The sequence below is a fragment of the Streptopelia decaocto genome (assembly GCF_964273445.1).
Source record: "Streptopelia decaocto genome assembly, chromosome: 14".
In the NCBI taxonomy this organism is placed as follows: Eukaryota; Metazoa; Chordata; class Aves; order Columbiformes; family Columbidae; genus Streptopelia; species Streptopelia decaocto.
The window spans coordinates 6,373,640-6,391,368 of NC_138669.1; the positions used below are offsets into that span (position 1 = coordinate 6,373,640).

At 57.6% G+C, this 17,729-nt stretch overlaps 1 protein-coding gene across 4 annotated transcripts; it reads right to left on the reverse strand.

Moving 5' to 3' along the window:
• Positions 1–4,713: 4,713 nt before the first annotated feature.
• GMEB2 (glucocorticoid modulatory element binding protein 2) lies at positions 4,714–16,794 on the reverse strand. Of its 4 annotated transcripts, none has more exons than XM_082065380.1 (10): positions 16,499–16,794; positions 14,719–14,882; positions 12,035–12,132; positions 11,062–11,189; positions 9,576–9,679; positions 8,932–9,089; positions 7,871–7,942; positions 7,204–7,341; positions 6,567–6,689; positions 4,714–6,401 (listed from the first exon to the last, which is right to left on the reverse strand). In XM_082065380.1, the coding sequence occupies exons 2-10, from the start codon at positions 14,847–14,849 to the stop codon at positions 5,755–5,757; spliced, it is 1,599 nt and encodes a 532-aa protein (XP_081921506.1). In that variant the 5' UTR covers positions 14,850–14,882; positions 16,499–16,794; the 3' UTR covers positions 4,714–5,754. The 4 variants fall into 4 exon arrangements, with proteins under 4 accessions (XP_081921506.1, XP_081921507.1, XP_081921505.1 ...); XM_082065381.1 differs by lacking the exon at positions 16,499–16,794 and adding an exon at positions 16,113–16,169; XM_082065379.1 differs by lacking the exons at positions 7,204–7,341; positions 16,499–16,794 and having other exon boundaries at positions 14,719–14,876.
• Between the last annotated feature and the right edge of the window lie 935 nt (positions 16,795–17,729).

The following is a 17,729-nucleotide window of genomic DNA, read 5'->3' on the forward strand; positions in this document are numbered from 1 at the left end:
TCAGCACCGCTTTCGTTTTCCGTTTCTTTCCCTGTCCGATGAGTGCACCCGCCTGCAGAAAGTTCAACCTCGAGCCAAAAAACAAACAAACAGAAAAAATTCCCCCCCGGCAGCGAGTGTGCTCCGAGGGTATTTGCAATGGGCTCAGTGCAGGGCGGCAGCACCCACACCCTGGGTGACAAGAACCCGCACCCTGGGGTGCAGGGACGTGCCATCACATAAGCACCATCAGCTGATGCTCAGCACCTGGGGGGCTCCTCAGCCTCCCAGCAGCTCAGTGCAGCCCCAGCACGGCCCGGGGTCAGCATCCTCCCCCTGCACAGTTTGGTGCTGCTGTACATCGAGGGTGCTGTGCACAGAGAACTCTGCTAACACTGCAGTCCAAGACCCTCCGAGGGGCCAAAGCCCCCCTCAAGAGGTTCCTCTAACCCCACAGCCCCCCAGGACCACACTGCAGCATGGGGCTCACCAGCCCGGACACGAGGCTTCGGAAAGAACCAACCTGCAGAGCAGACACTGTGCTCAACACAGCTATGCTGCCCGGCCCCAGCCTTCCCACCTAATAGAATCATCTTCATGCCAACGGGCAGCTGCAAGCTCAGGGAAGCAAACAGGCAAAACTCACACATCTCCAACTATGAGTGACTGTAAGAGGTTTCAGGCACTGGAAGCAAAGTTTCCCCGCTGACTGCAACGTTGTTAAGTGCCTCCGTCGAGGGATGGGCACATTCTGCTCGGTGATGCTGCACAGGTGCCCCGACACAAAGCCAGGGTCAGAGAGGGAAATAAAAACTGACCCGGAAACAAGCGGGAGGAGGAAATGCTGAGGAGACAAAAAACAGCCCGCAGAGTAGCAGGGGAGAAAGGAGGGGCAGGGACTGTTTTCTGGCATGTTTGTCAACACCAAAGGAAGAAGGAAGAGGAACGATGTTTTTACCTTCCCACTTTGCACCCATCGACTGGCTCAGGGGGCGCCCCGACGGAAAGGGGCTTTCACTGCGGGGAGGGTGCGGAGCTGCACAGACCTGCGGGTGCTGGATGGACCAACCAGAGTGGTGGGTGGTTGTGCGAACCAGCCCCCTCAGGAGCTGCCCCTGCAGAGCCCCCTGCCCTGCCCGGGAAGGAGCTTCCTGGCCTTTCCCTTTGCAGCTGCCATGAGAACCGTTATCAGCGCCGGGGCCCCATCCCTGCGCAGGAAAAGAGCGGCCCCTTCCCCAGGGAAGATGCAGCCCTGGAGCTGAGCGAGGCCAAAGAGCTCAGGAAGGTGCCAGCTCCAGACCCCGAGCTGGGGGGGCAAGCACAAACACTGGGACAGCAACAGTGATGGAGCCCATCCCTGGTTTGTGTTGTCTGTGAGCACAAACATCCTCCTGCAGCACTCCAGCATCACTGACTCTAAACCACAGCGTGTCTAATAGCACAGGCATCAGCAGAGAGCAGTGAAAACAGAAACAAAACACCCCCCAACAGCCCCCCCCCAGCATGCCAGTGCCAGGCTAGTGCCCCCAGAGCAGCCTTGGCACCAATGCTACACCCTAATTTCACAGGTGGGTATTTTCCCTAGAGCACCGGCAGAAATGAGCTTTCACCCTCTCGTGGTGCTCGGCATGCAGGAAAAGACGACAGAAACGGAGCCGAAACCCCGGGGAAAAGCCGGGCTGTGCTGCTCCTCCATCTCCTGCAGCAGAGGACGGCTCTGCGCTGCCAGCGGGGAGGAGGCGAAGCTGTGTCACCGTGTCAGGGTGGGGAAACGCTGAAACCCAGAATATGCTGATTTTAGATAAGCAAACACCCAGCTGAAAGCCTTGAGTTTCGGTTTCCATTCCTGCAGCGACCTGACCAACAGCCACGGAGGATTTTCTCCACAGTGTTGTCACTGCTGCTCCGGCGGGCTCAGCCACAGCCCCCCCACCCCAGGCACCACGTTCATCCACTGCACAACCAGCAAGGACAAGCTGGGACCTGGGAGGGCCTCTCGCCGGGATGCTGGAGCATCTCCTGACCCAGTAACACCTCCAACCAGCGCAGAGAAACACAGCGACTGAGGAACTGGACATTTCTTGCAGCCTCCCACACCCCGACAGCCCGTGGGCAGTGGCAGGACCAGGGCACGGCTCTGCTGGCACCACTGCCAGTTGGATGCCCGGGCAGCAGGAGCACCGCGAGTCTTTCCCAAATGCTGCAGGACTGATGCCAGGAGGAGAAAATGCAAGTGGCCATGCCTCCATCGCCGCACAACCCGGAGAAAAACACTGACTTGGTGTGAGTCATCCCAGCCCTGATGTAACTTGTCTCTGATGCAAGTCCTCCACTCGTGGCTGGGAGTGGAGCAGCCCTGGCTCCCCACGGGACACACTGGGGAGAAAGGGGGTCAGGGCTGAGCCCCCGAGGGTGCAGCCACTGCAGCAGCAGCAGGTACGGGGGAGCCCCGACCCCACTGCAGGGATCCCAGGCTCAGATTGACACACTGGGGTTCACAACAGCCGCTGCTGCAGCCCCGGGAGCCCCCTGGTCTTCGTGGCAGCACTCGGCCCGTGGGCGCAGCCTCACTTGGGGTGTCCTCAGCGCAGAGCCCCAGGTCTCGGTGCTGCGGTCAGTGCCACAGGGACAGCCTGCACCGATCTGCAGGTGGAACATGCTCCCCACAAGCAATGCTTCACCTGCTGCTGAAGCCAGGGCTGGGGAACCGAGACACAAACCCACCACACACACTGTGGGACGTTCCCTCTGGCCAGAGCATCTTGCTCCAGCCCCTGTGGCCACATCCTTGCTGCATCCGGCCCACAGCCCGTTATCCACACGCTGACCGATAGCTCTATTTACAGCTTGCTGTAGACAACTTCCCCTCGCTTTTCCTTCCCAAGCCTCAGCCTCAGCCCTACCACAATTTACCAGTGGCCCCACCAGCCTCTGCAGCGGGGGAACGCACCGCAATGCCCTCGGGAGCCCAGCACATCTCTGGGGCAGCCCAGAGCATCCCTGCTGGTCTCTCTGGGAACACAGGGCTGCAGCGCCAGCACCTCCCTGCCCAGCTGCCCTGAAAGCTGCTGCAAAGGGAGATGATGATTGCACCAGCCCACAGCCACCCATGGAGCTTTATAGCCCCAAGAGCTGTTTACATCCCTACGAAGCATTGCCTTGCAGGGCAAAGTACACCCACACGGGGAACACTATGCCAACAAAGCGACCTGTAGTCTCTGGGACAGGTAAAGGTGTATAGAGTCAGAGAATCATAAAATCGTTTTGGTTGGAAGAGACCCTCAAGGTCATCGAGTTCAACCGTTCCCCCACTCCTGGCACTACCCCATGTCCCTGAGAACCTCACCTCAGCATCTGTTCAAGCCCTCCAGGGATGGTGACTCCACCACTGCCCTGGGCAGCCTGTTCCAATGTCCCCAGCAGAGCGGGCTGGTGCAGGATGCTCAGCCCTCAGCTCTCGAGTGCAGGGTCAATGCACTTTCCAGCCCCCAGCTCTGCTGGGAAAAGTGTCCCTGTGACCATAGAGGGACCTTCACTCATGGTCACACTGCAGAACAGGGGGCTTTGGGCTGGAAACACAACCCCAGGTCCAGCTCAGCACTGCCGCTCAGGCTGGAGAGGCAAGAGGTGGCTCAGGGTGATCACAACCCTTTGTATTTCCTTGGTCTGACACGCTCACACTGTCCAAAGTACAAAGATAGTGAAGGAGAAATGACAGCGATATCTCAACAGCAGCCTGGGAGGGAAAACCTCCAATCAGGCAGGACACCTTATCACCCGCAGGTTCAGTGAAATGAAACCAAATCTAATGCCTTAGAGGAATTAATCATTTTTCCTCCTGATTGCACATAGTAACTCCCACACAGGCAGCTCGAGGAGCCGGCAGTTGTCAGCACTGGACACAGCTGGGTCTGTCCCATGGACCACCAGACTTTGGAGCCGCTTTTCAGGCTCCGCAGCCCTGTGCACACCGACGACACCAGGACACACCGGCACGACCGACCACACCAGGACACACCGGCACGGCTGCGGCTCCGAACGTGGCTGGGGCAGCGCCGTCCCACAGCTGGGATGGAAGATGTCCCACACAAGCACTGCTCTCGTCCAGCTTGGGCTCCACCAGGCTTGCAGGGCAGCACCTGCCTTTCCAGCTCCTGAAATTAAAAGCATCAGCTGCAAAAAAAAATATATCCTTTTATAGCATGAAGATATTTGGGATAAAGCTGCTCCCATCCATGGAGGTAGCACTGAAATCGCTCAGACTCGCACTTCTGGCAGGGTCTGCACCAGCGCCCAGGGGTTTCTCTGCCTCCCTCCAACAGAAGAATCACCCTTTCCTAATGCAAAACCCAGTTCTTGTCCTCCTTTACCAAATCCCAGCATTTTCCCCAAGTTTCACTCCTCTTGGTATTTTACCGGACCAGCACCTCCATACACAGCCAGCAGATTCAGACAAACAAAATATCATCTTTATCTTCCTTGTGGGTAATAAACTCCCCAAAGGCAGCGATACATCCCAACCCAGACACCCGAACACCCAGGACACGGGTTAGAGTGTCACACTGTGCCACAGCCCCCAAAGGAGCCAGACCACCTTTGCACACGTGTGGACAGCAGCGATCACAGAGTACACGTGCATTTATATTTATTAAAAGCACCTTCCTGTCCCAACTCAGCCCCACTTTGCAACCCCAGCCGTTGCAAACAGACACAGAAACACAATAAACAAGCAGCGCTCGTTCAAAAAAATATTTATTAGCTCATTAAAGTGACCTGTCATCGCTGCAGCTGCCAGATCAAGTTTGTAGAAACGCCAACAAACACTTCAACTCCTGACGGTGTGACTGTGGCTGCGGCCGCGTGTGCCCCGAACGGGGCAACTGGGGGACTCGCAGCCAGTGGAATGGTCAAACTGGGGTGTCGACCACCCCGTTGTGAGTGGCTGCTCCAACCCGCGGGATGCAGGACCTGACGAGATGCTGGGGACCGGCTGATCCTGCACCAGCGTCCCACCTCGTTAGGAAGTGCAAGCTCCTCAGAGTGTGGCCATTCAGCTCATCTTGCCTCACAGCACGATCTTCACAACCAAAGGGCTTTGCTTAAAAATAATCCCAAAGAACAGACTTGTTTTTTGAAAAAAACTAGAAATTCTCAGAAATCACAGCTCTGCGTGGCCCTCTGGGTTTCTCTCCCCCACAGACCTGGGTGACCCACTGGCCGCTGCCACAGGAGCTCCCACTCGCTGCTGCCACCCCCCTTGTGCCCACGCTGCACTCGAACCCCACACACACCCCGGTGTCCCCTCTCCCGGGGCTCCTGGATGTGTCCTGTCAAGTCCCACTGGACCCTTGGCAGCCCCATCCTTGGCAGCCGGACCCTCGGCAGCCGGACCGGTGCCATCCCAGCGCTTCACCTGCTTTGCCTGTCACTGCCGCTGCTCCTGCCCTGCACCCCTGCTCCTCGGATGCTGCTCCAGCTCGGGCTGACAAGCTACAACAGAATAACTATTCCAAGAGAACAGGGGAGGAAAGCTTTATAAAAAATTAAGCTTTTTTTCTTTTTTTCTCTCATCCAAACAGGGCAGAGCATCTTTTCCTTTCCCTTCTCCAGGTGTCTCTCCTCATGCTCCTTCCCTCTGACATGAACCTCCTCGTTGCCAATGCGAGCCGCTGAGTCTCGTTAAGCTTGTTACACCGCTCCTCGTCCCGCAGCGCAGAGAAAAGGCAGTTCCCCCGAGCGGCACGGCCAGCGTCCCCTCCGGGCAAGTCCCCCCTTTCACTTCTGCTCCGCCTCGTCGGCCACTGCAGTCACCTCGATGGCGGCGGCCGCCTGCTCATCCCCAGCGGCCTCGGTGGCACCGGAGGGGACGGTCACGACCGTGCTCCCAGCGGGAGCCACTTGTGTCACGTTCTGGATGGCGGTGCCAAGTCCCGGCAGTGTGAGCAGCTGGAAGGGGCTCACCACCTTCACCACCGTGCTGCCGTCCTGCGCCGCCGCCGTGCTCAGCACCGTCAGGTTGGAAGCGTCCGGGTGAATCTCCACCGTCCCGGGGAAGGTGGAGCCGGCGGAGGCCAAGACCGTGTACCCCCCCAGCAGCGGGGAGGCCGGGGAGCTGGCGGCGGGCGGCTGTGCCGGGCTCTTCCCCAGCACCGAGGGCGGGAGGGCTGAGACCACTTTGCCGAGAGGGAGGTTGGTGAGTTGGGAGACGGGGACGCCGGGGGTGACGGCGAGCTGCGCCGGCTGGGACAGGACTTGGGAGGTGATGGCAGCCGGTCCGGAGGTGGCCCTGGTCAGCCTGGGACGTTTCAATGGCGCGGGGACAGAGACAGGCGTGAGGGTCATCAGGACATTGTTGAGATGCTGTGATTTGTGCTTCAGCTCCTTGGCTCGCTTGCGGTGCTCATCACACTGCTGCTCCAGGGCTGGGGGGACAGGAAGGTCAGCTCAGTCCCGGGGACAGCTGCCCAGGGACCGCGGTGACACCAGGAGCAGCAGCAGCCGGTTCCACCACCGCTGGTTTAGATTTAACACAAACCCCACTTTCTTACACAGAAAGAAATGGCACTGGCGTGACCCAGGGGTCATACCTGCCAAATCCCGTGCGTACTGCTCCCGTGAGCGATCCATCTGGCACTTGTGGCTGGCCAGGACCTTCTTGACCAGATCCAGCATACCGAAGTTCTGGACCACGTTGTTGAGTAAAACAGCATCTTAAAAACAAGACACAGATCTTTGAGGAAAGGAAAATTACCCACACAAACTACTTAAGGCTTGGTAGAAAGCCACGCGACAGAGAACGCATTCAGCTGAGACACCCAAAATCTGCGGGAGGGTAACACGAGAGGCTGGGCAAGAGGAGACGGGAGAAGTCATGAGAAAGTGCAAGAGGTCACCAGTGTGTAAACAGTGCTCTCCTTAGCAGGGGTGATAAGAGATCCGCTGGCACGGTAGCTGGTTGCCGCATCGTTATTCCGATGGCCTAAATTCCACCTCAGCTCTCGAGCCAAGTGTTTGGCCCGAGCCAGAGCCAGCAGATGGGAAGCTCCAGGCACAGGGAACTAGAGAACTGAGGCCACCCAAAGTGTCCCCGACCATGGCCGGGAGCAGCCAGCAATGGGACTGAGGCATTATCAACTACGTGCCATCCAGATATCTCCAGGGAGGAAAAAACTCCCCAAACCCCTCTCCCAAGACAGCTCCGAGCGCCCATGCGCGGTTCCTCACCCCCCAGCTGCAGCGGGGGCTCCTGCGCTCGCTGCTGCAAACCCTTCATGGTCTCCAGCAGCTCCTGCTGGAACTCCTGGATGATGTCCTCCAGCAGACCCGTGTCTTTCAGGCCTCTCCAGAAAGCAAAGGTGTCATCTGGAGAGAAAGAGAGAAGCTCAGCATCCTCAGGGGAGGTTTTAGTGGTGACCCGCGCTGGGGTTCCCTCTGGTCTCTGCAAGGTGACACCCCTGGGGCTGCAGGTCTGGGGTGCTGGGGCAAAGCCCAGCCCGAGTGCAGACCCGCAGGAGGGGCAGCTGGAGAAGGACACGTTTCCCCACCCTCTGTCACACCAACACAACATCGAAGCTACAGAGAACCCTGCTGCTCAGAGCACGTGAGAGAAACAAGAAGGATTTTACGACCCCTCTGATTTTTTTTCCCCCCTAGAGCCACACCGAGCACTTGGCTGATGCTTTGACATCTTCAGGCTTAAAAACAATCCCATCCCAAACCGATGCGGCGCTCGAACCGCACACAGGCAGGACAGAATGCAGCACTGCATGCCGGTGAGCGGAGGCTCGAGCAGGGCTGCTCCGGAAAGAGGGGTCCTGCCCCCCGTCCCGCTCCCCATCCCACTCCCCCATCTCCCTCTTTCCCACATCCCCATCCAGGTCCCCGCCGTTACCTCCGATGCTGCTGCTCCAGTCGCTGGCATCCTCGCACGTTTCTATGGTAATCGTAGCCGGGGATCCGTTCACTGCAACCAATAGCAAAAAAAAAAAAAAAAAAAAAAAAAAGAAAAGAGAAAACCCAAGTCCTGATTTTTCTCTGTATTTGCCAGGGCGGTTTCTGAGGGACACGCTCCCTTGCTGCACTGCTGTGACTTCTTTTTAATGGCACAGAGCGCTTTTATTTGAACGTAACTCTCAAAGCTGAACAGAGAGAGAAGCCCAAGAGGCCGGTGAGGCTGCGCGCGGTTGCTGTGCCAGCGATACTTATTTTTCCACGCTGCAGTGCAAAACCCCAGGGATTATTTCCGCAACCCTTGCACAAGAACACACACCCAGGAGCAGTGTTTCCCTCCCATTCCGCCCTGCATACACACCAGTTTTGCTCAGGGCAAAAGTCAAACCGATTTACAGTCTGATTTTTGGTTTTGGTAATGCTTTTTTTGCCCAGCCTCGGCTTCCTCACCATCACCGTGTCCTGCTGCCGAGGGCGGCTCCGGCCAAGGGGCTCTGCCCCACAGCCCTGGGGTGCGTGGGGCTCTCTGGGGGGCTGCAGAGGGTGTTCTTAACTCTCAGAAGCAAAAGGAGTCAAGAAATATGGAAGTACTTAGGAATTAGCTTTTCAATAACATAAAGAGGTCAAATTAAATTTAGGGCTACAGCTCCATAGCTGCAACATCATTTAAATCCAGTTTTAGGAACTGCATACGTTGAGTGAAGATTAAAAAGAAAGTTGTATTCCCTGGTTCTCTTCAGTGTTTCACTGGACAAACCCAATAATAAATCAGCCAGGAAGCCTTAAATGGAACCCCCCGAGTTATTCCGGAAGCAGCCAGGTTAGAGCTGGGGAGGACTCCTGCCCTGCCACCCTGCATCAGGGCAGGGAGAGAAAGCAGAGGGTAAAACAACCCTCAAAGCAAAAAGAAAAAACAACCCATCAGGGGTGCTGGTTGTGCAGCATTCATTGTGATTTAAGGCTTCCCAGCCCGTCTGGGGTGCGAGGAAGGGCTGGACGTACCATCGGCAGAGGCGGGCGTGAGGGGGATGTATTCGGTGGATGTCTGGCTGCTCAGGGACACCCGGGCTCCCGTCAGGTCAATTTTGGTGCTCCGGCAGGTGTTGGAACAGACCTTCGTGTGCTGGTAGAAATCCAGCTCTCCCGAGTCCATGATCTTCCTGCAAGACAAGGAGCAAGTGTGGGGACGCGGCAAGATGCTGCTCCTGGTGTCCCCGAACTGCTCAGAGTCCTCAATGAAAACCAAAGTCAAGTGAGTTAAGGCAACAGCCCAAATTTCCCTTAACAAGTTCCCCTGTGTCCTAGAGGCAGCATTAACTAAGAGTTAATTAAAACAGCATCCAGAGCCTGCACCATGCTGGTCACATGCACAAACCCGACAACACACAACCCTCCTGCGGTGGCAAAGCCTTTCAGGGGGCTGGGATGGGGGTAAAAACCCATCAAGCCCATCATGATGTAGCTGCAGTAAAGAACTGGAACAGATTTAATTTCTGACCAGTTAGGCTGGTATTAAGACAAATGTTCAGCAGCACATTTCTCTCTTCAGCAGCAAAATAATCATGTCAAAAGCTCGGGGCCCCAGAGTTATCCCCAGAAAGAAGAAACCTCCACTGCCGCTGTGCAGGACAAACGAGGGGACCCACCGGAGCATGATCCCATTCATGCGAATCGCCCGCTTCCAGTCCTTCAGGGTGGACTTGCCCGCCAAGTGCACAAACTCCTTGGGACTGATGAGGTGATCGTCAAACTGCAAGAGGCAGAAGCGCCACGTTAGTGTGACAAGCCATGAAACGATGCGTGTCCCACGAGCACGACTCTGCAGCCGAGCCGGGGTGGCCATTCCCAGTGCCCAGCCCTGGAGCCGCACCCCAGCCTCAGCCAGATGGCTGACACACGCGTCCCCGCCTCAGACAACACTGACATTACACAAATTAAAGCCAAATATTGCTTTTGGGCATGGTGAGTTAACAGCTGCTCAAAGCTGAGGGTTTGGAGGGCTTTGCAGCACGGAGGAGTTTGCTGAACACCCAGGACAGCTGAGAAAAACACTTAAACCTTGAGCAAAGTATCAGTACAAACACCCAAACCTTGTGCAAAGTATGATTTAAAACAGCTAAACCTTATGCAAAGTACCATTAACCGCCATGAGCTGCTCACGCTGCCACTAACGAGCAGACTCCCAATGAAAGCCGCGCTGCCCTCGGTGATGTTTGTGTCCAGGGCCACACGTCACCCTGCGCCAGCAAGGGGAGAAGCGCCATTCGGTCTTTGACCTCCTGCTCCTGAGCCCAAGCGTCGGTATCGGTGAAACCTCTGCCCCCTCCCAGTGCACCCGCTGTGCAGAAAAGCAGCTGGAGCTGGAACCCACACCAGCGCCAGCTCTTCCCCTTGATTGCCCAACACATCCAGCGGTGCCTGAACCCGTGTCTTGACCTAAAAGCACCTGCAGAACCACGTTGTCCTCTACAGAGCAGCTTTACAGCCCATCTCCAAGGATTTCCCGAGTCCAGGGCTCCTCTTTTCTGTGCTCATGTTGACCAACATAGAGCTCAGTCATCATTACTGCACGAGAAACTGCTTCTGTGAACAAGTACACGGGCTTGGCACAAGGAGAGGACTAGTTTTGGGCAGCAGCAGCTTTATCTGCAGCAGTAGCTGTCCTCTGCCTGGGGATGGACAAGACCATCTCCCCTATGAGGGACCATCCTTTGGAAAGCCCCTTGCAGCAGAGCCCCGAGAAGATGCTCCCTCAGCAGGTCCACGCATTAATACAACAGCATCACTCACCGTACATTCCCAAATTCATGCAAATTTTAACCACAAGTTATCCAGGACACAGCAGAAGCTCTTCAGCAGGTCCCTACCAACAAACTTCTCCACAAATTCTCCACTTTCAAACTGAGCAGACACTGGAAGTGCCCAAATTTCTCAAACTCTCCAATAGTGCAGTTAAATTCAGGCAGCATCTCTCCAGCCAGGACCACACAGTATGGCCAAGACGACAAATACGAGGTACAACAAGAATCTCCTCCTGTCCCATCACAATGTGGTTCTGATGCAAAGCATCCAACCAAAGCCCATCCACACCAGGAGAAGGCAGGAGCCCAGCGTCAGGGACTTTATTCTCACCTGCACACACTTCACATTGATCCCGGGGCACACGAATTTCCTCCAGATGAGGTTGGCTTTGCTGTCCCCACAGGTGATGGGGTAGACAATCTCTGCCTCCAAACTGTCCTCATCTTCAGCCATCTTCACTTCTCACAGGGCACAGAGGAAGGGACACATCAAAAAGAAACATGAGTCGCAGCCTCCGGTTCATACAGTAGTAAATCAGTTTTGAAGCTCAGGATTAAAAGAAAAAACATAGATGATGTACAGTGGGGTGTGTTGGGGTTTGTGGCCGCCATCCACTTGCACTTTGCTACTAAAGCATCTGAGCACCCAAATTCCTCAGGCAAAACAGCACAGGCAGATTTATACTGATCCAGCCACAGCTCAGTGTGTGGAATCTGAGAAATCAGTGGCCAGGGCTGAAAAATTCCAATTCTTGATAAAAATTAAAGGAATTATGTTGTTCAGGTAATTACACATTCACTTTTGCTTACTGAGCACAATTGGTTTTAAGGCAACTCCAGCCCAGCTGTGTACAGTGTGTGCTCACTAAATTCACTTTCATTTGTAACCAAAGCTGGTGAGTTTGCTGCAAAACTGACATCCCCACGGCAAGCTGGAAGGGCAGGATCTGGCAATGGCCAGACACTGGTCTCATCCGGCACCAGGAGAGGGCAGCAGCTGCCCAGGCAGCAGCACCAGCTCCTGTCCCATCACCCAGCTCCCTGGGATGCTGGGGAGAGCATCTGTGGTCATCCTGGGGAGAGCATCCCTGGGAGAGCATCCCTGGTCATCCCAGGGAAGAGCATCCCTGGCACTCCTGCGAGAGCATCCTCTGATGCTGGGGACAGCATCCCTGAGGGCAGACAGTAGCTCTGCCCAGCAGTGTCTGGACCCTCTCAGCTGCCACCACCACAGGGTTCTGTCACATCAGGGTGGCAGAGCTGGCCTGGCACAACCAGGGGGCTCCAGCACGGGCTGAACCTACCTAGGACCGCTTCCTTCAGGTGTGTGGAGGCTGTGAAGGCAGCAGCAGCTGCAGCTGCCGCATTTTCGGTCTCCAGTGTATCCTCATTTATGTCCCCACTGGTAAGAGAGTCGGAGAGGCAGAGTTAGGCCACATGGACGTGCCACCCCCACACCCAACGCCCCACGGGGACATTGCTTCAAAAAAACAAAATCCCTCAGACTATGTTTTCCCACAAGAGCTGGAAGTCAGCTCTGGGTTTGAGAGGCTCCGCTCTGTTTTTCCACATGGAGATGAAGAGGCTCTGCCTCGCCTCCCCTTTAATCCCAGCCCCATGGAGCCGCCTCCGGCGCAGCTCGTGCTGGGAGCTGGCGGGGAGCGATGCTGTCAGCACGGCCCCTCGCTCAGAAGCGGCTGCCAGCTCCTGGCAGCTGTGCCTGGGAAGATTTCCCCAGGAAAAACATGTGTGAAACACGCTGCTGCTGCTGCCTGGGCAGCGGGCCTGCTGAACCCCGCAGTACGCGGGATGCTCCCAGGAGCAGAACCTCCAGGAGCCACAAACACGCTATAAAGGGGTTCGACAAACCCTAATGGTGGATTTGTGAGCAGAGATATAATATCAGCTACAGACCAACCTCGGAGCCTCTTACAACTCAACATACCCACAATATTAACTAGCAGCCGGCTCTCTGCTGGCTGTGAAGGTCACCTCCATCCTCCCCACCCTGGAGATCTCCAGCACCTCTTGGTGCTCTGCTGGCCCAGACACAGCACAGGTTCTCTCACTGCAGCACACAAAGCCCCGGACGCCTTTAACAAGCTTTGGTGCACGCTCAGACAGGAAAGGTGCTTAGGGCTGTGATCAGAGGGTCCCGTGCAAGGGTGGGAACCACGCTGGTACCCAGATGGATGCGACCTGTGCAGCATGGCCAGCACTCAGCATGGAGTGTGCTGGACCGTCCCTAACACATTTTAGGATGTGCATTTGATTTGTTACTGACAACGTCTAATTACTGCAGCTGCAGGGGCAGCAGGGGGAAAAACAGCTGATTTTTAACATACTTAAATATATAAACTTCCTAAGACTGCACAGAGAAAATAAATCTGAAATCTACCCCAGTTTGGTACGTCAGGTGAATTAAAAGAACGGTCCCAGTGACTCACCGGTACCCACATTTCCCAGCATCGGTGCCACGGGGACAAGCAAATTCAAGAGCAACTGGTTTTTCCATCCTGGGCTCCCAGCACAGCTCTGGGGCGGAACTGCGGCTTCAAAGCATCCCTGTCCGCGCCAGCTCCAGATAGGGAACAGCGTGGGCGGCAGCTCGGCCTCACCCGGGGTGCGGGGAAGGCACCATGGGATGTCCCACTGCAACTCCAGCAACCAACCGCCCAGACCCCGGGAGGGCAAGGTGATGGTGAATGCAAAAGGATTCAAGAAGGTAAACTCGGAGCCAACGCATTTGCACGCGGGTGGATATTACAGACACATCAGTTCGACACAAGAAAAATTGAAGAATCGTAACATGGTTTTTCTTCATCGCTTTCCTGCTTGGTTCTTGCATTTCTCCAGATGCATTTGGAGAAAGGTGAGTGAAAACACTTCAGCAGGGTGCCCGTGGTGCAAAGCCCAGTGCTCCCCAGCCCCGACCCTGCTCTGCCACTGGATCAAACCCTCACCGACCTGGCAAGAGCAAACAGTCCAGCGGAAAACCAGCACCTGAAACGGAACTTCCCCCAGGGCTCCATCACATCTGCATCGCTCCAAAAAACGACGGCAAGGCATGATTGGGTTGAGAGAAGTAACCCAGCCCACAGCTGAAACCCCAGAGGAAAAACAAACCAACCAACTTCAACAGCTCGTATGAAAAATTCAAGCGACTAAAGTCTGTGTCTGTCATGGAGGGGTAACTGGAGGGGAGGAAGGAAAAACCACAAAAAGGGCGACTTTCTCCACCCTGCCTCCCCCATCCCATCCCATCCCGAGGAACAGACCGAGGCAGATGCAGGAGCGGGAGAACTCAAACCCCCCCCAGCGCATCCCACCAAGCCGGTCCTGCCGTCGCCGGTTGCCATGACGAAGCCGGGGGAGGACGGCTCTCATCCTCCTCCCCGGGAGAATCCAGAAACCAGATGGGAGGAAGAGAAGAAAGCGCGTGCTGATAAAGCAGCGGGGTTTGCGTCTCCTTTCCCCTCCGCTCCTGCCTCGCCTGGAAACTCCAGAGAGAAAAAAGGTCTCTACCAGAAACCAGCACTGAGGATGCTGATCAGAAATACAGACACACAAAGCACAGGTCTTTCCAATCGCAGATTAAAGAGAAGCTACTGGTGTCCTGTTCCAACTGGATTGGTGTCCATTCCAGCATCCACTCACAAATGATATCTTATTTTCTCCAAAACACCCAAACCAAACTGTTGCGTTGCTTTTTATTCTGGGTAAAACCAGCTCAAAAGCACCCGTGGTAACTCAGCCTTAACAGACCAAGTGGAACCTGCTCTGCTCTGGGAGCCCAGAGCCCCGAGGGGCATCCGCGAGGCCCTAACGAGGAACCAGAGATTGCCTGGGCACCACCGAGGTCCCCAGCGTGACAAGTGACACAGGAGCGTGATGGAGGTGATTAAATCCCCCCAGCTCAGCTGATTACAACCACGGGTGGGGGGTTTTTAACCACATCACCCTGGTGTACACCAACCCCATCTCTTACCCATGCTGGGACAGATTGGTGGTGACCAGCACCGTCTTCACCTCCTCCACGCCGCTGCCGTCCACCGCGCCATCGGGGGTTGTCACCACCACCACCTCCTCCATGTGCACGCTGACGTCCGGAGTCGCCATCGCCGGGCGGGAGAGCCCTCGGTCAGCGGCTGCCTGCGGAGAAACGAGAAGCTCCACGTCAAAAGATCTCCTGCTAAAATCGGTCACGGAAAGAGCATCAGTGCAGTGGGGGCGAGGGGGCTGCGGGGAATCCGCGCTCCGGAGATGGGGACCAGCAAATCCCCAAGTGCTCCAGAGGAGGCTGGAAACTCAGCGGGAGCTCTGCAGGTTGGGTGGTGGGCACAGGGGCGTTCAGCAGAAACTCTTTGATGAAGACACATGGTTTGAAGGTGCGTTCCCCAATGTATTTCAAACTATCAAACCAAAACACAACCTAGTTAAGCAAAGGCACAAGGAGCCACACATCCTTATGCGCTCAGGTTGCACGACACCCCAGCCAGCGGGATAAAAACAAGCTAAAAAATTAAAAAAAAAAAAAAAAAGCTAAAAACCTGCTTGGTGCTGCACGTTGGGGAACAAAGCTGCAACACACAGTGCAGATGCCTGGCTGAGTTCAGTTTAATTACTGCAGTTTTGTGGTTGCTCTTTCCCTATGCCCTTGTCTTGATTTTTGGGGTAAAACCCTCCTTGCAGGGTGTTACCCACGATGGCCTCTGCCCCGGTGCCCGGTTTTGGGGTGCTCCGGGCATCCCCCCAGCTCCCACCGGGGCTGGCGGCACCGCAGGATTCTCCCGCTCCACGGGCAAACACCTCGGGCAGGAATCGGTGTAGGATGGATAAAAACTGGGCTGAAAACATGAGAAGTCATCAGCAGTGGGGGGCGAGGGAGCACCCCGTTTCTGTGCACCCCAGGGGCGCTGAGCAAGGTCCAGCGGCTGCACGAAAAACTTGTGGGTGAGTTGGGAAAAAAAAGGAAAAAAAATGGCATTGCAGCACTGAGAAAGGAGGGAGAGATTTGGGGGCGCACTGAACTGGGGTCCCACAGCAGGGGGGGGAACTGCTGGGGGACAGGGGGTGTGTGGGGAGCACTGAGTGCACGGGGGCAGCACGGGGGGTGCACAGAGACGGGGGCTGAAGGTGGGTGTGCAGGGAGGGGTGCACAGAGAGGGAAGGGGCTTCAGCAGGGGTGCGTGCACAGCGGGCGGGGGCTCGCACAGAGGTGCACTGCGGGGAGGGCGCATGGAGGGCGCGGGGGGTGCAAAGCGGCGCGCGGAGGGGCTGCACGGGGTGCACGGGGGGGCTGTGGCTGCGCATCCGGGGGCGCACGCGGGGGCGGTTGCAGAGGGGTGCACGGGGGGGGGTGCCGGGGCTGGGGGGTCGCACGGGGGTGCCGCCTCGCGCAGGGCTCCCCGGGGCCCGATGGCGGTTGGGGGGGGCAGCTCGCGCTGCCCCGCGTGGCGCCGCGCGGGCACACCGGGGGTGTCCCCCCGCTTCCCGCGGTGGCGGAGCGGCGCGCGCGCTCCCGCCGGCGGCGCCGGGCGCGAGGCCGGCGGGAGCGGGGAGGGGGGGGCGCGTGGGCGCGCTCACGCTGGCAGCGCCGGGCGCGCGGGAGGGAGGGAGGAGGGGGGCGGGGGGGACGCGGGGCGGGCGGCCGGGCGCTGCCGCCGTCTCCTGCCGCTGCCGTAACGTCCTGACGCTCCGCAGGGACCCGGCGGCCGGACGGCGCGTGCGGAGGCCCCGCGGCGGATGACGCCGGGCCCGGCGCTTACCTCAGGCCGGGGTCCCGCTGCCCGGCTCCGGCGGCGGCCGCTCCGGCTGGGCGGCGGGCGGGCGGTGGGTGCGGGGAGGGAGGGTGGTGGGGTGGGGGTAGGGGGGGGAAACGGGGCTCCGCCGCGCGCGGCTCTCGGCTACCGCGCAGGCGCACGGCCGAGCCCAGGACTTATTTCGCGGGGGCGCCGCGGCCCGAACTGCCTGTGAAATAAGTGCCGGGCCGGTGCAGCGCGCATGCGCGCACCGCGGGTTGAGGGCCCTGGGCTTCCCCGGGAGCTGCTGCGGGGATCCCCCAGTCTCGCGGGTCCCTTCTCGGTCCCCTCCTGCCCTGCGGGCCTCCCCTGGGTCCCCGCGTGCCTCCCCGGTCCGTGCTGCCCCCCCGGGGCCGGTGCCCGGTGCCCTCCCCTTGCTCGCGCCATTCGTGTCCCTGCTCCCCGCGCCCCCAGCTGTGCCCGGGGCTCCCGCACGCCCCCGGCCCTGGCTGCCCTGGGGGTGTGAATGCGGCTCGCTGTGCATCCCTCTGCCTCCCAAGGCTGTACGTGCACCCCAGGCCGGGTGCAGGGGGGGTGCTGGGTGTGTATTTCTTCCCTCACTCTCTGTGGGTGCGTTTGCACGGACAGGATGTGTGTGCGTGCTGTTTGGGGGTGCACAGCAGTGCTTGTGGACATATTTTATAGAGGGCCAGGCGGCCTTCTCTACCTGCCTTTGACATGGGGGTACAGCGCATATCAGTTCCCGCAGCATCTTGGGGTGTTGCCCAGACAGCCCGAGGCGTTTCTGCCCAGCGTTGGGCACACATGGGCTGCTGGTTGCTCAGGCTCGTGCCCCAGCGAGCAGCCAGGCTGTGCAGGCTCCTGGCCGGGCTGGGGGCTGCCGGGTTTCAGCATCAAGGTGCTGTGAGTGGCCTTCCAGCCCCTCCTGCCCGCTGGGACTGGCCCCCGCGGGAGCTGTTTCCCAGGCCATGTTCCACTTGGTTTACGGCGCACGCTGCAGCCCTGCGGGGCTCTGCGGTGCAGCTGTGCCTCTCATTCATAAGACCTAATAAAAACTAAAGAGAGAGACAAGTTCTGGAGGACTCTCTTACTGTCCTTATCAGCAATGAATTATAGAAGAAGAGACAGAAAAGTGAACTTTGCACCTGCAGGAGAAAGTGGCCGTGTCTGTGCAGGTGTTTAGGCTCAGTAGCCGTTTTTTCATGCAGCTCGGGAATGCTCTGCACAGGTTTGCTCT